At 37.6% G+C, this 24,026-nt stretch overlaps 1 protein-coding gene across 1 annotated transcript; it reads right to left on the minus strand.

The window, feature by feature from the left end:
• Positions 1-416: 416 nt before the first annotated feature.
• LOC140154604 (uncharacterized) lies at positions 417-21,776 on the minus strand. The gene is made up of 15 exons (XM_072177171.1): positions 21,491-21,776; positions 20,116-20,466; positions 16,751-17,080; positions 16,001-16,057; positions 10,405-10,509; positions 9,904-10,143; positions 9,619-9,692; positions 7,263-7,415; positions 6,347-6,848; positions 5,099-5,349; positions 4,678-4,851; positions 3,927-4,033; positions 3,288-3,562; positions 1,965-2,031; positions 417-1,157 (listed from the first exon to the last, which is right to left on the minus strand). Exons 1-15 carry the CDS (start codon positions 21,774-21,776, stop codon positions 713-715), a joined length of 3,417 nt encoding a protein of 1,138 aa, XP_072033272.1. The 3' UTR covers positions 417-712.
• Between the last annotated feature and the right edge of the window lie 2,250 nt (positions 21,777-24,026).

A 24,026-nucleotide genomic window follows, 5' to 3' on the forward strand; every position in this document is an offset into this window, starting at 1 on the left:
ACTTGAAGCAAACTTTATAAATCTGATGATTTATACTTAAAGTGTATGTAGGTAGGATGAAAAGGACCAAAAAAAAAAGGTCTTTTTGGGAAAAAATCCATATCTTCAATATGAAAGGTCAAAATTTTCAATTGACCGTCGGCTTTTCCTCCTGCTACATACACTTTAAGAATATATCATTAGATTTATATAATTTACTTCGAGGACTGTTATATATCAAAAATTTGAAAAAATATCAAATGATTACAATTGGTCATAAAATTTGTATTATATTGTGATGATCAAAAAATGAAAATTATTTGATATCAGAAAGACATGCTTCGTATTCAGAATGCAATTCGATAGGTCTGATGTGCTCTCATGTCCCACAAAAAATACTGTCGAAACGCAATAAACGCTCATTTTAGATCCCTTAAGCAGTCGAATTGTATAACAAACTTGGCAATAGCGTGCGCTTTCCAGATATTGGGTCCTCTCGGGAAATTTATTGCTTTATATTCAAATTACACACATACACAAACAACGAGCTGAGGTATTATCACGACGTACATAGCTTGTAATATGATAAAAATGATATAATAAGAGTGAATAAGGCTCTTGAGTTGAAAATAATGTAACATTAAAAGCTATTAAATTTATATCACAGCAATTTACAATGTTGTACGAAGGTATGATTATTTAATACTAAAATTACCTACGATGCAAGTCTGTATTATGGCGGGTAGTAAGTTGGGTTACTATGAAGCGAATTTGAACCCGGTGTCCAGTTACCTCCAAGCGAACGACGTCCCTTTATTTTAATATTGCAACATTTACAACATTTATACACATCAGACTGTCGGAAGCAAAAGAACAATACGGCCACTCCTTGCAGACCATTACAAACACAGAAAATTAGAGAAAATACAAAATTACGCGCAAACAAGTCGATGGCAAGAAATGCTGAAACCCAGGAAGTAGCCATCAATACCGTCATCAAGAAGCCATGTCGAAATTGACGTATAAAATCAAGTCTTTCAGGTTCATCGGGGTTTGGTAATGTGTCCTTACGCAGGCGATGCATTATGATGATGAATGAAATGAAGTTATGAAGTATAATCAAACCAATTGGTAAAAACAGCCCGTAGTACAGAGTGTATCCAGGAACTAGGAAGCAGCTGTAATGAATTTAATTAGAAAGGAAAATCAGGATAATATCGGTAAAATGATGCAGTCGTCTGCTTCTTGTAGGCAACAAACTTGTATCTCATTCTCATTTGATCATCTATTTTGGTTTAATACACATATTATCTTAAAAATCAAGAGCATCCCTTACAAAAAACAAGCTATCATTAAGCAATCACGTAAGCAATCAGTAAGGCTTTTATTGCTTATTTTTTTCCAACAGAGTATTGAATGCAAATTACAAGTAATCCAAGCTTTATCAATAATCAATAAACAATCGCTAAGGCTGTATATGTGCAAAATATTTAAATGAGCGTAGCAATTGATAGCTTAGATGTGAAATCGATTGTTTAAATAAGGCATCATTGATGACTTATTTTAAGCAATTGACTGCTTAAAATAAGGAATCATTAATGGCTCATGCTATAGGGCATTTTGAACGTGGCAATGCCAAAACACCGCGTTATATCAAGAGAACTGCTAAACCCCGTGACCGATCCCCCGTCGGGTGGAGCTCCACTGGTAACAATTAGCAATCAGTAAGCAATCGCTAAGGCTGCATATGGCCGAAATATTTAAATGACCTAAGCAATAATTAATTCCTTATTAGAATGATTTGATTCCTAATAAGAATTGTGTTACAATTGTATTTTCTCTTTCAGATTCATACTGCCCTTATTGTCCAACAAACAAAAATAACACAAAGAAGTATCAAATTACACAACACAATGAGGGTACTGCAAAGAAAGGCACATGTCATACTTTCAGCTTTGAAATGTACGTCGTTTTTTATTACTTACTAGTTGTCATTTTGATAAGACTCGTAATTGAGTACAATGGTTGGGACTACTGGAATAAGTGGCACACCTGTAAAAGATAAATGGGTTTCTTAAAAATATGTTTTGATTGTGTTTCGTGTATAAATAATTTAATTATTGATATCTTTAACCTAGCCCTAGAAGCTCTCCTAGATTTCCTAGAGATTCCTTATACCAAAGCCAGTAACTTATATCACCCAAGTACCATCTGTCCAGAAAAAATGCATTTATCCCGATTCCCGAGATTTAACCTGGGTGATATTGGTTCCTGTCTGATATTGCTTTTCGCAGGCCGTAGTATTAAAAGGGGTCTATCCAGTAGGCTGTCTTAAATGGGCAAAAGAAGGATTCTCCTTACATGCGATAATATTATAAATCAAGGTGTGGATTGAACAAATACGTGTAAGGCAACCAATTCTCTTGATATTTGTTCCCCGTCGGTTCTTATTATATCTATTTTGCATGACATGCATGACAGAAACATTAAGACATTCTATTAGCATGCTATAATAGCATTTGCATTTTTGTTCGGCCAGCATTCTGCCGGACAATCATCTGTCTCGCAGATATTGAACAATTATGTCAGAAAATGAAAAAAATGCGTACAAAACTGGGCTACAAGCTTTAGAGTAAGATAGTGAACTAAGTGTCAAGTCTACTGAACCCTAACCGTACCAAACATCAAAAAACCTCAATTCAGAAAGCGTAGGCACAAGCAGGTATCCCACGTGATGCTATTGTGTCATCATGCGAACAGTCATGGCGACGGAAAGCTTGGCCGGACAAGCTACTCCCCCGTGGCAAGGTAGGCCAGTGCACGGGCGCGGCACCCCATGGGTCACGGGTTCAAAACCGCACCCGAGAAAAATGTTTTCTCTTCTTCTTCTTTATTTCTTTCCTCCTTCTTTCCTTCCCCCTCGCCAAAAAGCAACTGGGACGTTAGGGCTAATAACACCTAAATTTTCCTCCTATATGTTTACCTTGACCCTAACCGTACCAAACATCAAAAAACCTCAATTCAGAAAGCCTAGGCACAAGCAGGTATCCCACGTGATGCTATTGCGTCATCATGCGAACAGTCATATGGCGACGGAAAGCTTGGCCGGGCAAGCTACTTCCCCGTGGCAAGGTAGGCCAGTGCACGGGCGCGGCACCCGAAGGGTCGCGGGTTCAAAACCGAACCCGAGAAAATTTGTTTCTCCAATTCTTCTTTCTTTCTTTCCTCCTTCTTTCCTCCCAACTCGCCAAAAAGCAACTGGGACGTTAGGACTAATCCCGGGGGACTAATGAAATGATTAGACTTACCCCACGATAAAATAGTAGCGATGGGTATAAACCAGGTATAATCCATGTATAGTACACTAGCCAATTTATGGTATAGATATCTTGTTTGGACCGCCATCCACATCATACTAGAGAGCATGAAATAATGGAGGAGGATGGCTCCAATCTCACATGACAGGATTGGACACTTGCGATCTATCAGCACGAGAAACGCGATGGTCAGGAGTAACAGCGATAAGCAGAACTGGAAGAGTACTTGTCTTGGGGCTTTTGAGACGCATACCTTTCTTGGTTTTCTGAAAAGTAAAAAATCATCATCATAATAATCATCATTCTCATCTTTATATTATTTCATTCGAGCAAAAACATTTATTTCGAATAGTGTATCCTTATAATGGAAAGCTTATCAACTGTTTTATCATCTATGAAAAATATTAGAAATAAGACGGGCACACGGGCCAAAACGCCCATGAATGTCAATGCGGGCCCGCTGATACGCTGTCATGTGGGTCTGCATAGACGGAGAATATTTGAGTTATAGCGAGTAAAAATGACTTTGGTTTATTTAGTTTAAAAGTACATATGAGACAAAGCATTTACGCTAATAATGATCAGCCAATTCTCCTCACTTTTCCCTTCTTTAAGCTTCCGTAAACTTACTTAAACACTGTGAATATTATAAGCGTTATCCCCAGACAACCAATGGTGACATAACATCCGATTTTACTGATCCAATCCAAAACGAAGAACTGAACCTCCTTGAAAGTCTGTAATATTCGCAACATATGTTAAAAGAATGTAATGTCAGTTGAAGTTGAAAGTAACTGCTGACCCTGATGACTTGATATTGTTGTACTAGTTTTAAGGGACTCGCAAATGGCACTATACTGCCCCATCACGCAGAAACCGAGTTCTCATTTCAATATATGGTTTCAGTCAGTAGTCTACCTTAACAAAAGTGAAACGCCCCAATTTGACATCTTTAACTATAAATCCAACACTTTTGAAATCAACTATCCAAGTCAAGAGCATTGGTCAGTATCAGTTTGAGTTTGGGCATTACCGATATGTCAATATAAAAATTACGACAAGCGAGAAGTTAAATGAAAACGTTTACAATCGGGAATCAATGCGCACGTGATCAAAGGCATAACATGATATGACAATATCACAATACCGAAATGCCAGTTTTCGTCAGAAATCCTTGCCGATAAACTGACACTTTTGGCATGTCAATACTCGGCCGAAATACTTAATATTTTTATATGTGTGTCAAAAGCCTGGCTAAAACCCGATATTTTCGGTACGTCAATTTCACAATGCCCACATACCATCATTTCGTGAGAAATCATTGCCATTTTGGCAGTACATATTAGGTTATTTTATAGAGCTACTAATCAAGTTCACTCACAGCAAGAACAGCAAAGTTGGTCAAATGATCACAGTGGCATGTGACCGTGTCATCATTTGTACGATTGGCTCGACAACCTTTAGTAGACCAGCCACCATTGCCATCGTTAAATTCGAAATCCCAAAACACACAGTGATGAACCCAAGGTTGACTATATTCATCGCACCGAATTCCCTGCAAGATTGAAAAACATTTGAATTGTAAACATAATTCAACATAACCAGAGGAGCATAAAATGTACATGCTTCCATAATCCAGAAAACGCCAAGGTATGTAGGGCGAGAACCTTTTACACTGTAATTACACATATTCAAATTTATACAAATTAACCTAGAGCTATGGGGAATATGATTAAGCTTTGCGTCCTGAACCTTTATCTTGTTTATGGGAACACCGCTGCCCTGACACAGGAACAACATACCTCTTTAGCAGCTTGTTCGCTTGTGACTACTTCGACTATGACAGGCGCTCCAGATTCCTTGTCTTCTTTTATCTCACTTTTGTTACGTACACCAGCTTGTCCATTACTTGTAGTGGTTGTTTCAGGTGCTGTATGGCCACGCACATTAGCCGATATGATAACACTGTCGATGAACTCATCACTATTTTCGTTTGGAAACAGTACTGGTGTGGAGTAGCAGATGAAAATAACTTCCATTTTAGTTGAATTCTCTAAAATGTGTATCGAGAAACAAAATGATCAATGATAAAGATGGTTATCTTTCTATATTATACATGATGAACATATCTACTATTTTCAACAGACTAAGGTTGAAATAGGTCTCCTTAAATAATTATAATTTTCAGTCTATCCACGCCATAGTGAAATCACAGGTAAATTATGTATTGTAATGGTGCTAGCGTAATTGAAAACCTAGTTGACTATAAACTCGTTAAGTACGCCAGCGACCAGTGTGCCCTTTTTTACAAAAAGATTTCCTTGAATGAATACAGTCAGTGGTGTGTATGGGTGGCTCTTGGATCTGAAATCCCCGGGCCTGGTCTCTCTCTAATAACATGATTTATGTTAAGCTACTCAGTCACCCGCAATCTGAGCGTCCCCTTCCTAGAAGTTTGCCGTCCCGGGCGCGTAATTTCTTTCTGCAACCATAATGGGCCGCAATGCGATAACACATAGTACATACATGTAATTATAGGCATATGAGGCTAGATATAACACGAGTTTATTACCATTATTATTTCCTCTTACTTAATAAAATAAAAAGAAATCGATAGAATTAAAATTCTACAACGGTTTACCTGGGGTTCGAACCCACAATCTATGTACCCATAGTCTAATGCCTACACGACTGTGCTATGATTCGTTGTGCCAGAAAGGTGTTTGTTTATGTCTGATAGGCCTACTTATTGATTACGGAATAAAGTGCATACACACAATATACTATTACTAGTATATTATTAGTACTAATAAATACGAATATAATCCTAACCCTAACCCCTAACCCTAACCCCTAACCCTTACCCTAACCCTAACCATAAGACCCTAACCCTAAGACCCTAACCCTGACAATAATGAACCTTGCCTCGGACTATGCGGTTAGTGATATATTCATCGCCAATCACGATATTGAAGTAGGTTCAAAATCAGGAATGTAAAATAAAGGTAACCAAATAAAATAGCTTTAACTTTCAACAACACGGCACTCACCATTAATAGGAGAATCTGACTGGCCAAAGAAATGAGCAGGAATAAAGATGAGTCCGAGTTTATCACCATCAGATATTTCATCTACATCATCGATGAGAGAAATTGTATCATTTGTAAACTGCACAGTTGAACCAGCAGAACTGGTGACATTTGTCCGTACCATCGTGGGGTCTGTCACTGTCATATTAACACTTGACCTCTTGATTGACGAAGTTGTTGTTGATTCAATACTTGGCTCATCAATGTGTTCCAATACCACCATCCCAATACCATTATCATATGTAATCGCACCTACCACGACAATGTTGGGCAGGATAACGCGTATAGATCCTTCTTCGCGAAGTGTAAGGATTGTTTGTTTTTGTAAAAACTGTACAATGCTGGAAGTTGAGTTAGCAACGTTGGCGTCATATTTCCCAATTCTTCCTTTGGATTTCGGATTGGATGCGGGTTGCAAGCCAATAATAAGGTTGTTCGCTGATTCAATACATGACAACGACACCTTTAAATTTGGAATAAAAGACATTTTACTGAATTAATCAATTAAGAATGGTTTGCAGAAACAAGTTTCAGTAAGTTAAAAATTGTAGTTGGTTGTTGCTCGTGTCTACTTGTTCAAATGGCAAATCATAATCATTTGTGCAAATGTTCTCCGAGGCCAATTGAAAATACCGTAGGCCTACTTCCATGGGAGAGAACAGTATTCACTTGGCGAAATTTATTAAACGCTTTTTCCATACCTAGTGGAAATCAGAATCAGATTTCAACCTTCACGACAGCCACCCTTGGCCCGGACCCTTGGCGCAGGTCATATCTGTACAGATTGTGAATATCCAAACAACAGTAGGAAAATATGGGACACCCAGGGGTTTATAACACCTACTCTTTCCAAGACTATTTCAAAATTGTCACAAACCTCCCTGGCACCTTCTTGTACTTTGACGATGTTCTCCAGTATTCTTGCCACAGCACTGACATCCCCAGGTGATGCCTTGCCTGGAGGAATTCCCGCTGTTAACTCTGCCAATGTATCAGCTACCGTCTTCACATTATCACGTGTTACCGGCACCTGTTATTGTAACACCAAGATGATCATGCAACATTTGTATTGGCAATTTTTGACTCGTAGTCCCTATTGTTTAATACGATCTGTTGATTATCACTTTAACTTTACGAGCCTGCTACTCCCGGGGGGGGGGCACTCACATTTCCCAGCTATACGGGTATGTGCCGCGGCGACGACCCCTTTTTCAGAGCCACTGGCCGTTCCTTAGACCCTCTGAATTCATTGTTTGCCCGCTCTGAAGCCCCAAAATTTTCTAGCCGTTCCATAGACCCTCAGATCATCGATTTCCGCTCTCATCGGCATCTTGAGAGACGTGTTTTCTGTCCTACTATTTCAAGCCCAAAAGCAGACCCAAAAGCTACTTTTGCGAGCCCAAAAACTTCAAAGGGAATTTTCCATTAATTTCTTCCCCATTGAAACACATTGTAAGGAATAAGGTGAACTTTGGGTGGGATTTTGGGCTCCTTTAGTAGTGGCAACACTGGTTGACTGATAATAAATAAACATTGCAGCAATGCCGATCGCACATACTGCAGTTACTGTCCGTTTTCCTATACACAATACACAGTGCTCTTTCCCATTGACGCGTGACCTTTACAAATAGCCCTACGTTAACAGTATGGGGATATGACTAGTTAACGTCGCTGTGTGAAAAATAACCGGCCAATATTAAAAGTACTCTTCTAAAGTTCTAGAAAATATAGTTTTTTAACATGTCCTAAATTTTTAGCTAATTTAGATGTTTGGAAATATTCGTACTTTGGTGTTTTAGTTAATGTTATAGGTAATAGTACATTGCCTAGTTAACGTCGCTGTGTGAAAAATAACCGGCCAATATTAAAAGTACTCTTCTAAAATTCTAGACAATATAGTTTTGTAACATGTCCTAAATTTTTAGCAAATTTAGATGTTTGGAAATACTCGTACTTTGGTGTTTTAGGAAGGATATGTAAACGACAGATAACACCAAAAATATGAAGAAATTATTTCTAAACCGTGTTAAGTCAAAAATCATTATGTTGCTCATTTTCAAGAATGCTGGTTTACAAAAAGCACGACATTGTCTGATTTCGTGAACAAAGCCACACATAACATTGTTTCCTTTCGTTTCCTTTATAATCGGTTACCCAACTGAAGCTATGAATACCAGCTTTATTGTGATATCGCACATGAAAACAGTCACTTGTGCACAACCAGAGAAGATCCGATTTAATCAGTTGAGCTGTTTCAATGAGTGTTATCTTGGTTTAATAGCTTTTAATGGGGTTAAGTCCTGCAAAGGTCGAGATGAATTCTACTGTAGACATGACTGCATCATGAAGAGTCCAGCTGGTGAACATTTAGCTAGAAATAAATGATTTTGAGATCTCTTTTTGGAATAAAATTGCCAAATATGAGGAAAAGTACCTTAATAATTATGTACACATCCTTGCAGCTCTCCATAAACAATGAATTAAAAGGTAATTTACGATCTACTGGTCTAGTAAAATCGGGAGTGGAATGGCTGTCAAATTCTGCACACTTCACTCAATCATCTCATGGTATAAGCATGACAGTTCAATGTAGTCTAAATGTTTTTCTATTCGGCACTGAAAAAATAATTCTTGTGGGTTTGTTTTTATGGTGGGCTTTTGTAATGCTGCTATAATTATCAGTAGGCTAATAGCATAGATTGTAGGTCTACAGGGTCTAGTAATTTTGATTTGAATGCTGTTTTGCTTTGTTGAGGTTTCCATCGTAATGGGCCAAACCAGACCTATTTTGCATTAATGATTTTCCTGATTAATAATTTAATGCACAATTCAAAGTGAAATCGATTCCTTCAAAAATCTGTGGCAAAAACGCAACAAAATTGAACCCTGGTTTGGCCTGCGGGTTTAGTTTCCGAGATTTTTCAGATTTTGGCGGCCGATCAGTTCCCAAGACCCCCCTTTTGGCCAGTCAATCAGTTCCCAAGACCCCCCTTTTGACCGGCCAATCAGTTCCCTAGACCCTCCTTTTTGGCTGGCCGATCAGTTCCTTAGACCTCAAGTTCGAAACTGGCGGTGGCACACCCCTACCAAAAAAAAAAAATTCGAGTGCCCCCCCCCCCCCGGGCTGCTACTATGCTGGTCTAATGGTTTTGAGACATTATATTGGAAAATCTGCGATTCAATAAATATTCAACAAATAACTTGAAATATGTGAGGTAATTGATGTTGCGTACCTTTGAGAACGTCTCAAGGTCTTTGCATCCAGCGTATTCTTCAATTTCATCAGCAGAGCAGCTGTAAACAACTCCTGAGTGTAATTAATTTGATAAATGAATGAGAAGAAGAAAAAGTGTTCCCACTATTATTAGTGTTATTATTATTATTATTATTATTATTAGTGTTATTATTATTAATAAAGCCAGGCGTACTCAATATTGAACAAATCAATCAAGTTGAAGGAGAATAGAAAAAACCAATAAATTAACGAACCAAGAATAAAGAAATAATTATATTTATACCTTCACTGTCTTCAATAGTGATAACCAACTGATTCTTCCCTGGTAATATCTTTCCCTTATCAGGCATATCAAGGCTCAGGATAAGTTTCTCATTAAATTCGTAATCATCGTCATCTTCTAGATAAAATACAACTGATCTAGTCGCTTTACCCGCCTCAAATTCAACGGTGGCGGGAAGAAAACTGGAAGACCTGTAGTCTGCCCCTGGCATAGCTGTACTCTCTGGATCCACACTTAGCCCTGTTTGATTTCAAAAAGAACATTCGGTATATCGTTAATGTAGTGATGGTGATGGTGACAATCAAATAAAACTAACAAAAATGTAATAAAAAAATAATAAATAAAAATAATAATGTGAGTCCGCAAGTGACATTAATTGTGCGGCACTATTTAGTTTTACAAAGGATAGTACTTTAGTAGCGTTGGTAGTGAGAAGGTGCGTGTACTGGGGGATGGCCTGGGTGTATCTGTGTATTGTAATATATTTAATGGGGAACTTACTTGCAGATGTTCTCGCATCATATGGTCCAGTACGGTTTAAAGTCACTATCACTTCAGCATCGCTTTCTGATACGGTGAGTTTATTTCTCTCAAATCCAAATAGAGCTAGCAATGACGAACAAAAATGATTTTGACATTCATAATATTTTGGAATAAACGAGGAAATGTGACTGCGAGCCACCATCTTTCTATGGAAGAAAGTGAAATCGTTCTTTTGCGGAATCATGGCTCACTCCTATTAGAATGATTAGGCTAAACAAAAAATGTTATGTCTCAAAGCGGCAAAGCGCCCGCGCGCATTCACATCCACATCTCAAATTCATATTTATTACCACATGTACCTGGATGAAAGATTTAATCTTTACAAGCACTTTATTTAGGTTTGTTGTTTTTCATTTAAATTCAAGTTGTCACTAAAATGTTCTTGTACAGTTAAGTAACGTGAGATTCATTCTTTTTGTATCAAAATTAAATACCAAGTCTAATAATATAGAATTGCAGATTCATACGTAGTGGTAATAAAATGAAAGTAAATTAAATTAAATTTTGACACTAGTTTATTTTCGCTTACCGGGGCGCTTTTGAGGAACTTCCTCGTCATCAGCCGATGTTGTTGGCTCTAATGTATTTCTTGGAAAGGCTAGAGCCCATCAAGTCAGCGTTCAGTAGTTGCGTATACAGAGACTGGACCATCGTACGTGCTCGTGCCAAGAAAGATAAATCCAATGCGCAGGAAACTGTCTGAGTCCACGAGTAGGGCCTTTACTGTCACCTTGCCTTACATTGAAGGTACCTCGGAACGACTACGCAGAGCGTTCAATACAGCAGGTGCTCCAACTGCATTTAAACCTCATCAGACATTACGACAGACCTTAGTTGCGCCGAAAGACAAGGTCGATAAGTTGATACAGTCGGGAACAGTCTATAAAATTGCATGTTCTGATTGTCACGCCACGTACATCGGTGAGACCAGTAGGAAGCTTGAAAAGCGACTTGCGGAACACAAGTCGAAAGCAGCTGGCTCCAAATCGGCCGTGCAAGAACACGTAAAAGCGAGTAAGAACACGCATTAAATAGACTGGGACAACGTGAAAGTATTGGAGAAAGAAACAAAAGATTCCCCAGGAGGGCCCTGGAAGCCATCCAGATCAAAAAGCAAGGGCCTTAACCGAGACACAGGATTGGAACTACATGTAGATCCTGTGTGAAGCTGTTCAAACCCTGCGGCACCAAGGGCAGGACTTTTCCGACTTCGGTGACGTCGTCGAGAGTGATGTCACCTGATCAGGTTGGTCTCTAGCCGTTTCCAAGAAATACAACATCGGCTGATAACAGAGCCAACAACATCGGCTGATGACGAAGAGGTACCTCGAAAGCGCTCCCGGTATTAAGCGAAAATAAACAAGTAGTGGTGAAGTTTAATTTAATTTACTTTCAAGTCTAATACCCTATCCGTACCTTGACTTATATTCATAACCCTAACCATATAAATCAAACTAAAAGGTAGTTTTAACTTTGGTTTGAAATTTTGGTCAACTTTCATATCAACTTACCATCGACCACCAAGTCGATACGCGTGGACACACCATCAGATTCAGCATCATTTTAACCAGACATTTCAGAACCTCGGTGTGATGTTTGACGTGGTCCACAGTTAGATTGTATTGAAATTTACCACTGGTTGAGATGCAGTTCGTTTCTTCATTGGGCGACGTGAAGTTTGACTTGCAAAAATGTGAAAAGACATATTGTTTTAATGATTGTTTCTAGTGTCAAAAGTCAGGCGTGGGGAGGGGTGGCAGGGGGGGGTACGTATCCTAGGTGCCACATGGGGGGCGAAATGGAGACGGTTAATAAAAGGGGTCGACGAAAATAGAACTCAACATGAAAAAACTAAAATAGCCGTTATTGCAGTGTATTAATTGCATGTTGCTGTTTTATTATGTCAACATATCGCTATTATTGTTTAACTGGTGTTTAAAATAATTCTCGGGCGCTCTTGGCCAAAAAATGGGTCAACCCCTAACTGCGTCACTGTTAAGCCATACGAAATGGTTGAATTTGGTCAATATGATGCGCCTCCAGCGTTTGCTGGGGAGAGGTCAAAATACGCAGTGCATAATGGGAAAATGTCGACATCCAAAGCCCGCGTAATACGAATACAACACAGGAACATAATGTCATGGTGTGTTTTTTTAATGTCAATGTAATGATGATCCATTTTCTTCTATTGATCACACTGAATCCTGCGTGGAGCTGTTTTAAACATTATTATTATCCAATGGTGGATAGAGCGGCGATGTCGACCCTGACCCTGAAGGTCAAAAATTGGACAAGCAAGAGCAACCGCTGGCGGCGCACCGTGTTGTGAATCGCCAGACAGGCCTGTCGTCAGAATTCTCGCTATTCGCAATAAGGGCGCCGCCAGCGGATTTTGCGATGTAATCGTGATGTATCATGGGAAAAGGTCGACATCAAGTCCGCGCAATACGAATATTACCATGCTATTACATAGGAACACGTGACAATATTTTTTAGTTTGTCAAAATAAAGGTGTTACACGCGAATCGATACTCAATAATACTTAATAATGTGATTTGAAATGTGCACAATTAATTTTTTTCTATCGATTTGCGTGTAATACCGTTATATTGACAAACTAAAAAATATTGTCACGTGTTCCTATGTAATAGCATGGTAATATTTGTATTGCGCGGACTTGATGTCGACCTTTCCCATGATACATCACGATTTTCCCATGATACATCACGATTACATCGCAAACCGCTGGCGGCGCCCTTATTGCGAATAGCGAGAATTGATTACCATCTTGACATTTTTGTTCTTTAAATAAGTACGGTTCCCCTTTGAAGATTTCACTCCCGAGTAACAGCAAGCGGGTTTAAGTTGAATTTAAATTAAGTTAAGATTTTACATTAAGGTTACACAAAGAGACGTATAAAAAACGTATAAAAGACGTATAAAGTTGTTCTCTAAAACAGAGTTTTCTCAGTAATCAAATATCGCAGCGAGTGAAATGTTGGTGCATTGGATGTAGCTTAACATTTTTGTGTGTGTTATATACAAATTATTAGAATAAATTTGAAAATCCTTCGTTTAAAGCATTTTTACCCACCATGTTCACAAGATCAAAAACACGTTCCATGAGGTTTTTTTCAAATGTGCGCTCCGTATAAATCCACACCGAGCGATTGTTTTCTTCTTTTTCGTATTGTATTACAAATCGATCAAAGAAATAATGTTGCCATGGGGAAGAACCAAATACAGTAGGGGAAAGTGGGGTAATGCCGGACTGTGGGGAATCCCGGACACGTCGATTGCAGCTAAACGGAGAAGGGTGGCACTATTATACTACCTTAGGGTATTAGCTACCTCAAGGTGTACCTCACGTGTACTACTACCAGCGCTTTGGGTCTCGTCTTTCTTTGTAAAAAATTACGAAAAAACAGACATTGTCATTTTTGACTTTTTATCTGAAAAGTGATTTATTAGCTGGGTGACAGTTAATGCGACAAGGGACACAGATTAAGTATGGATGAAAATTATGTTTGATACTTGATTGTTAGCTGGATGTATGGATTCTGGTATCTTAAAAATGGATTACTAGAACAAGCACTGAAAAAATTAATCGAGACCGTGAGGGGCAATCCCGGACACACATGCGTCTCTATACAGATGGGGTAATGCCGGACACTTGTTATTTCGAAAATATAGACAACAACAACAGCCCCCATAGTTGTATGCTTGAGGTCACAGAAGTACCTAATACATTCAGGGGATTATCTTCCTACTCCACTTTCCCTCTTAGCAACAATCATGTGTCCGGGATTACCCCGTGTCCGGCATTACCCCAGCATTTTTGTCCATTTTGTTTTTTAATTATAACTTATTAACTATAGATGTTGAGTTATTAAAAACTGGTTACTAGTTAGAACATTACTCCTACTTTGCATTGATATGATTTTCACTGATGAACTTTGTTTAATCTTGTACCTGTGTAGCCTTAACGAAAGGTGCCCGGGATTACCCCACTTTCCCCTACCGATTAAATTTTTAAAGCCCGTTTTGGGGGAAAAATTTGGAGAATTTGCTTGAGAAAAAGCTGGTTTGTGATATCTTGATTACGAGACGTTAATTCTGAATACCTACATTATTTCTCAACATTCTGTCAATTGCTATTCCATTTGATTTTCACTCCAAATTGAAGCTAGTTTTGCAAAAAACGAGGTTTTCCTCCATCAGTTCGTTCAATATTTCAGCGCCGACATGCGTGTTTATTCTAAGAGCCATAATGCGGACGCGATTGTAATCATGTATTTTTGCATCCAATTATAGTTATATCATCCGCTTTGAGAACAGTCAATTGCGTAAGCTGATCTGTGGCCGAGTGGATAGAGCGTTGGACTGGGAATCTAATATGAACTATTTTTGTGGGTTCGAGTCTCCGTGTGGCTGAATTTTCTTTTTTTTTTTCTCTTTTCTCATTTTTACTTCCTTTCTTTCCTCTTTTCTTTCTCCTTTCTTTTTTCATTTCTTTTTTTTCATTTCTTTCTTTCTTTCTTTCTTTTCGTTCATTTTCTTTCTCTCTCTTTCTTTCTCTTTTCACTATTTCTTTATTCTTTCTTGCTCCTTTCTTTTTAGTTTTATTTGATTGATTCGCTGAGTGCAGTGAATCGTGATTGATTGTTTTCACTTTATATAATTCAGAAATTTGTAGGCCTGCTAAGTCTGTCTTGTTGATTTTCATCCCAAATTCGATTTACAAATAATTGCTTTTTGATATTGTTGTTGTTGCCTACCCTTACATTGTAATCAGGGGAATAGCATTGATTTCATCAAAGATATCAAGGCTATAAATTCAAAATCAACACATTTTCCAGGGCGTAGCTTGACGAAGTGCCCCCAATCAATTTTAAAATTTATAAAATCCTTGTGAAAATTGCCGAAAACGGCTTGTGCCACCTCCCCCGGCATCCGAGCTCCGGGCACGAGCTAAGCCAAGTTTCATAGCCTTTTCATGTCTTGACCGTGGATCGATATTCTATTGTAAGTAGGCCTACGTCCCGGTACGCTTGTTCATTTTCTGCATGGCTGTTCCTGTTATGAACTTACGCCCCCCTGAAATCAAGCGCATGAAAAACTCTCGGCTAACCTTAAGATACTGTGTTTTACTTTAGGTGCATACTTATTTAAAATAAACCCTGCGAAATAAATGGTGCGTTGTTTAATACATGTGGATACTGCATTTTGATTTTGGAAGCAGACTCATTCAAATCGTCTGCCTTCATAGTAAATGTTTTGCAATTTCTTTACAAATACTGTTCTATTTCCTGTCGCAAATCATCCATGTCTACTTCCATGTAGCACTCCAAAGAATGCACGGAACAATGTGTTCCAGAAATTTATTAGTCAGCCAGGTGACCAATGAAAGTATTAATTGGTTCAGTGAAAGATATAAATTTAATTACCTCAACATTAGATCCAAGATACCATTGGAAATCAGCAGCAGGGATGGCACCAGTTGACGCGCAATTGAAGCTGTACGTTTTATTCTGCGTTAATGAAACTGTCTCACCATCAGTAAAGACCTTACTGCCATCAGCAAATGATATGATGGGTTTACTTGGAGGTACTGTAAAATACCGGGGTAAAATGATCAGGATTATAGTAGGAAAGCATTAATCTTCAACTCAAGTAGAAAGGTATTCATAACGGGAATCTAAATACTAAAGTATTAAATCGATAAGACAAAACGTATCAACGTGTCATCATAGGTTATTTTGAACTTGGAGCTTCTGTCAGAAGTGTTTTAATATCTTATGTGATGATTAATCAGTCAGACTTCAATTCAGACCTCCATGCTCTGTCAAATGATGACCAAAGCAGGTAGTCTGTACAGCCAGCCATTACCTTGATCGGAACTGGCTGCGATGTATTTGTCATGTCCACTTTATTACCTCATACTTCATATTGCCAATGCAGTAATAGAGAACGTGGATAATATTGTTATTTTGTTTTTTCACTATCAGAATTGATATTGTAGAGTAAAATGCTTCACCCAGCGCCGTGGATGCTAGAGTATAAAATTTCACTATTTACATTGAACAACACAACTTTACAAGATGTCTCTTTTTCATTATTTTGAATAAAGCAAACATGCAATTACCAAAAGGGTATACTAGTAATCAACACTCTACACGACGCAAGGCAGTCAAAGTTTACCCCTAAGCAAAAAAACAAAAACAAGAACAAGTGAAAAACAACAGAGAAGCTAACTTATAAAAATTCATCGAAAAAATAAATCATGTACAATAAAAGTACGTACCCAGGACATCAAAAGAAACTGACTTGGTTATTTCCGTGTCTGATTGTGGATGTTTTACAACACATCGTAATTCTTTGTTGCAGTAGCCTGAAGTAAATGTGAGCGATAGGTCACTGGTAGTATCCACCAACCCACTATCAGTATGGGTGCGGATATCTGTAGTAGCAAATGTGGTTTTGTTATCTCCATCTAAGAACCACTCAATGGTTGCGGCAGGCCTTGCATTATCAGCAGTACAGGTAATGGTAGCCAGTGTCCCGGTCACAATTTGCAATTCATCAGTAACTATATATTCGCCGTTTTTTGAAATGTATGCATTGTCCGGAGGAACTGTCAATCAGATGAAACAGATTGAAAGGTTAAAATGTCTGGTATATTTTGAAATCAAGAATGTTCTCAAGTACGCATAATGCGCTGAGGGACATCCGACTAAGGCTACTGACAATAGCCTTGTAATGGACCTCTCTCTGTGTGAGTGAGCATGTATACGCCATTATGAGGTCAACGGTCATATGCTTTTAGACTGCTTGCACGAGTGAGTGCAGCTAGCCTATGCTGCACTATAGTTCGGCACATATAAAATCAGAATATTGTTGTCAGTTTTTGAGTTCAAGACGCAATGTTTTTTTCTCAAGACGCAAGCTAACGACTATCATATCCGTTGAACACATATATTCAAGTGCAAGGAACAAAATCTGGCTTCTTTAGACTAAATCAATTACGGGAGATATTCATCATTTTCTACCCCGGTATCCAAAGATTTATCGTCTGAATATCAAATCGTGCATAGTACATTCACGCGTATCGATTCCGGGTATTCATTTCAGTGTCTCTGTAGACTTCTCCGTAATCCACTTGCCCATTTTGCATACTCTGGCTATTACATTTAAGTATAAAACTCTGATTTATATTGATTTGTGTGCAACTGATAGATTTTCACATCTGTATCTGATCTTTCCAGTCACCGCACTCCCTCTGTTTGTTAGCTTCCCAAGTGGACTACTGACTTTGCCTTGCGGTGAAGATTTTTAACACGGGACTCTATGGAGAGGTAGGCCAATTTCTGGCCTAACTAAAATTGGCCATGATGTAATTTATGCATCTTTAATTGGATCTGCCTTGTGATTGGTCGCCCATATATCGCTATGGTTTAAATCTTCCGGGCCCGCGCCATTACCATTAACTACACCGTACACAACTATCTGTGGTATTTGCGGCGCTTTTGTGTTGACGCGAAAGTTAATCTCTCATCAAACATCTAGCGCGTCTTGTACTATACCATGCTGTGGTTAATGGACTGATAAACAAGTATGCTTGACAGTGTGTTTTTAGAGAGCAAAGTCCCGGGGTAAAGTTCTGCTTAAAATTCAAAGTCCATAGTCGGATTTTCGGGGTTCGCTATCAATAAACTGGTAGATTCCACTGGTAGATAACTCTTTATGACCATTTTACTATTGAATACTTTAATTTTAATAAACATCAGTATAATTTTGAGTTCAACGGAATGGGTTCATCATGAGTAATAATAACATATTTTTAATAAAATTCGACTATGGCATAGTCTAGTGTCTCTCCTGTATAATGTAATTATTAACCGGGCGATGTCGGTGTGCGACGTCGCATATTTCTGACGAGGTATTTCGTATTGGTCAATGCTGCTCCACTTTCTCAAAATGATACAGCACTCTCTAGAGTAGTGTTCACACGGTCGGACTTAAGTCACCTATTACCGGTAATAAGTCACCTATTACCGGTAATAAGTCACAATTACCGGTTATAAGTCGCTTATTACCGGTAATAACTCACTCATGTCCGACCGTGTGAACACGACTTCTGATGTGTCTAGCCTTATGGACTTGCTATCTTCTTAAGATTGCATTTTCTTTTATTGTCACGGCTTTTCATCGTTTAATCAACCATGCAACAAGCGCAATGGTTTAAATTTAAATGAACTGGCGCGCACAATAAAGCGAATTGGATACGTATCTATTAATCTATGCAGAATCCTTTGTATAAGGACTTCTGCAACTTTTGAAATCCGACCCTTTACCATTGAAATCATAATGCTGGGAATTTTGTCAACAAGATTGCAGAGCAACAAATGGTGACTCTTTCGAGTGTAACTATACTTTTTTTAGCAGTGTATAATATGTTATTTAAAGTACTTAATTAAATTAACTACATCACAAGTCTTCAAAATTATCGAGTTGAATACAGGGTGTCCCATAAAAAATTACCGAGTGAATAAAATTGTACGTAAGTCGAGAAATAGACATCATAATCAAACAATCCAAAATGCAGCGCATATCATATTTTGTTGTGCATAATACGAAAATTTTATTTGATTCGGTTGACTGGTTCCGAAGAAATGAACGATTGCATAATGCGCGCATCAATGCAGTTCATTCCAAATTTGATCAACGCCCACTATTTTCATACTCGCTCACCGCTTCCTAAAGTTTATCTCGACGGTTTATATTATTCATGCTTTCACTGAAGTTGAATAACAGTTTGTCCGAGAAAACTTTGATATCTGCAATTGGAAGCTCTCCAACTTTATACAAATATACTTTACAAAGAACATTTGAGCCAAGGATGAAAATGATCAAGTGCTAACAGCTTTACGTGTGATATTTGATACCACGCAACATTAATGTTGAAGTTTTAAAAGATTTAAACTTTGCATTACAATTTCTTGGAAATATTCCGAAAACATTAATGTGTGTGAGAAATTTTTAAGCCAGCTGGAATTCTTTATGTAGTAATTATTTATGCAACATTTATATCAACATTAACGAAAAAAGATATTTACAAATACTGAGCATCGTCTTACATGCAAGCTTTCATTTTCAAAGTCGTGCAGGTTTTCAAATTTGAACAAAATTAAATGCTTTGCAAGAAACATGTTGTTTAAAAAGAACGAAAAGGATTTCATAGAACAAAATATGAAGCCCATTGACAGTTTAACCACTTGTGCGCATTGTGTTGAATGATCTCAAACTTGGAATGAAGTGAATTGACACATGCGTTATGTAATCGCTCATTTCTTCGCGATCAGTCGACCGATTCCAGTAAAATTGGCATATAAGATGCAGAATAAGATGGGCTACACGTTGCTGTTTAGATTTTTGGATTCTGATATCTATTTTTCGACTTATGTCCAAACTCATTTGCCCGGTAATTTTTTTATGGGACACCCTGTATATACCAATAGTGGCATAAAAGTGCGGTGATTCAAGACGTTTTTCATAACATTTTAAGACACATAAAAATGCGTGTGATTCAAGACGTTTTTCTACAACATTTTAAGACGAAGAAACAATATAGCACAATGTCACTTCGTTTACCACCACGGGAAAACTCACCAGTTACATCAAGAATGACAATACCCGACACTCCAATCGGATCGGCTTCGTTACTAGCACGGCACTTGAGTATCTTTTCTTGATGTTCATCATAGTCAGCCATCAGTGTGAAGGAATCCATACTGTCAGTCAGCGAACAAGGGGTGTCATCGGATTGAGCAAGGGTTGCCTTTTCGACGTTGTCATCCAGTGACCAATGGAAGTCCGCTTCGGGAATAATTCCTTCAGCTTGACAATTGAATGTGTAGGATTGACCTTGTGAAAGTACTGCTCGCTTGCCATTTTCAATTGTTTTTAATGTTTCGGCATTTTCAGGATCTTCCAATAACATTTTAGCTTCCATAGGAGGTACTACAGAATAAACGACATTATATATTAGCACTGGTAGGGACCCTGACCCTAACTTCTAACCTTAATTCTCACCCTGGATATTAACACTATCCCTACTTTTATTTTCTAATAGAGATTTCCTAATTCCACTTGTTTTGATAATTTCTTGATCACGACACGGAGTTTTTTGTCCCCAGGGACATGAAGGACAAGAAACTATCAGGTTGGATCGAAATGATTGGTACCTATCAGTTTCAGATTATTATGGACAAGACAACCTGGTCTATCTTATAATCAGTCGAAATCGCACTTAACCCACATTCGTAATTAGTCTATATAAAACTGAATTTTTAATTCACACCAATATAAAAACTAGTGTTTTCATAAGTTAAAAACCGAAATGTGATATGGGGAAGGTTGTGGAGGTGTCGGCCGTAAGAAAACAATATTGCTCAAAAACTTAGCGGACAAGCTTAAACTATAATTAGCCGCCGATAGAGCGGGTAGAGCCTGAAGAATGAGGAAAATTAACGGGTAAAAATAAAGTAGGTGGCGGGCTGTCCCTAAAAATAAAAACCAACAAGGCCGCAAGCCCGAAAGGCATGAGGCCGGAAACCACCATAGTTGCATTCTTTACTAATATTGTTCAGGGTTGTTTAATTAATTGACTCTACATTTCTTGCTTATCATGTTCATGTCATTTTGTAGTAGTTTTAGTTGTAATGTAAGATGTAGTTAACGCTTAGAAACCTTTGTATTCAGCGTTTGATGAATGTTAATAATGTCATTATTATTATTATTATTGCCCTGCAGGGTTACAAAAAAACAATATTGCTCCAAAAACAATAGCAATCAAGCTTAAATTATATTAGCCCCCAATAGAGCTCAACTAGATACGTCCATCACTGCGCTTTATCCAAAATCGACTTTGGCATAGTCGCGAGTCGTCTAATTGCAAACGTGCAGAAAAAATGGTAATTGTGAGGGAAAATTGGCAAGTGTTGCATACTCTATTTCATCTTTACCTACTTTATTAATTACGTACCGATTACTTTGATGGTTACAGTTACGGATAAAGAACCACTATGCGAGCATTGTAATTCCAGACCACACTCTAAAAGAACCCTCCTCAAAGTCAGCATGTTGTCACTTGTAGCTGCCGATGTTCTCTCTGTTCCTCCAAGTCTCCATGAGATACTGGCTGCTGGATCAGAATGGACACACTGGAATGTATAGTCTTCCCAGCCTATGAGAAGAACCTCGTTACCATCCTGTACCAGATAGCCGTCTAAGTACATGGACAAAGTCTCTGGCGGTGAGGTCGTTTGCATATTCACGCAATGAACTAATTAGGAGAAAAAAGATGAGAAACCCGCCATATTATGCCTATATGGAAGTAGCATGCACACGAAAACTAATATATTATAGTAGTTTTAAATCAGATTAAGCACCTCTGACATAAAGGTTTTGAAGAAATTATATAAATATCAAGAATTGAACCTTGAATCTCGCATAAGTATATTGCAACGTTTACGTGAGAGCACATCAGATTGCATTCTGAATACGAGGAATGTCCTACTGATATCAAATAATTTTGATTTTTTTTTTTTTTTGAAATTCGCGATATAATACAAATTTTATGGCAAATTGTTAAAAACATTTTTATTTAACAGTCCTAAGCAAACTTTATAAATCTAATGATATGTACTTAAAGTGCATACCTGGGAGAAAGTACCGTAAAATGGGGTAACTTTGGGCACTTTTCAGAGTTTTTAAACCACTGCTTCCAAACAAAACCCATTACATTTCTAATTATCTCTTTTTTATGACATTAGGGTGCCCTTCTACACCTTGAAGTTGAAAAACATTTTTTAATAATTTTGTATGGGTGCCCTAGGGGTTAAAAATAGCCTGACCAAAGTTACCCCGCATTTGGGGCAACTTTGGTCAGAGTATTACATTCCATGAAGAAAAAATTTTTTTTTAAATTGATCTTCGCTGTATATGTGCAAGTTGTTATTTTTTTTGTGACATTTGACCCCTTGCAAAAGTAATCAGCACATATCCTCACAGATATCGATTTTTATTTTTTCTGAAAAAATGTAAAAAAATGCTCATTTTTGGTCAAAAATCCCGAGGAAATTGGACATGAGCGACTATTATTTCTTCCAAATATATTTCCTAACTCAGGTAATCTGAGTACATACAATTGATAATTGTGAGAGACGAAATGTATCCATCAACAGATAAGGAAAGGGGACGTCTTTGAACTTCAGCAGGCCTTAACGACAAACAAAAATGGTGCGAAATTCGTGAGAAAAGAGCACACAAGGTAAAAACAAGAATAAAAATATCCACTCCAAAATGAAATAAAAACAAATGATTAGCCTATTGATATGGTATGAGAGCATAGTCAGGACAATAGAAATTGTTGTAATATAAATATGCGCATACGTTCAACGTTGATGGTATTCATGATTAAATGTACCAAAAGCGTATGAAAAAAAGAAAGAAAATTTCATCAAAAAATAGCGCTAAAAATATGACTAATACAAGGTTTGCGGAACAGTAGCAGTATATGAGTGATAAGTCTCATGCTAAAATCAAACAAACCTTTGGAAATTTAAATTTCTTATATTCAATCTAGTGCCTCTCTATATGACGTGCTATTTTGATTACAAAAACATGACCTTTTTGACGAAAAAAAAGGGTTCATTAAGAAAGAAATGTTTGTGATTTCGCCACTGGGACCTCCATTTTAATAATAAGTAGTTAATTACCCAATCGAACCAGGTACCATTTATTAAATTTTGTCGTCGATTTATCTTGCTATCCCTTATTATGTAAAGAACAATGGGTGATAAAAGCCTACTAAAATTGGAGATATTCAACATGATCCCTTATCATTAATAAAAATGGTATAGGTCTACAAAGAGTATAGCATCAACGCTATGTTATCGGTTTACAAAGTTGCAAAACCGCGTCAGATTCCATACATTTATTCTCAAGATATTTAGCATACCTCAAATTTTCTTGACTACTTTTCACCATAAATCAGGCAGTGCCCATATACTACTGTGTTTATGCTAATGTCATTACATAAAGTATTCAACATCGCTATACACCAGCTCCAACAAAACCCGGAACAAGTCGCCAGGCATGTTTTTGCCTTTAAAGATATATATACACGAATTTTGACATTCTTAATTTCATGGTATTTGACCTTGGGACTGAGTGCAAGGACTATCAAATCCTTGAAAGTACTTATTAAAAAGAGTGTTGTTTAATCAATAATTAACGGTTGAACTATGATAATCACTATTCAATCCTGTGTAAGGCAGGAAACTAATTAGCACATTACTCAGACTAGTCATTTTGCAAAAATATCAAGGTATCATTTACAAAATTATCATTTACAAAATTATCCATATCTTAAAAAGTATTAATGCTATGTATATAATTTTGGTATCATTTTGAAACTTATCGTTCCCTGCTTACAGTTTTATTAAAACCATGAAATGAACTGGTTTTGTCGGAACGGGTTACATATTTGTTTTGAAAAAGAAAAGTACAAACTTATT

Source organism: Amphiura filiformis, chromosome 6 (assembly GCF_039555335.1).
Source record: "Amphiura filiformis chromosome 6, Afil_fr2py, whole genome shotgun sequence".
Lineage (NCBI taxonomy): Eukaryota > Metazoa > Echinodermata > Ophiuroidea > Amphilepidida > Amphiuridae > Amphiura > Amphiura filiformis.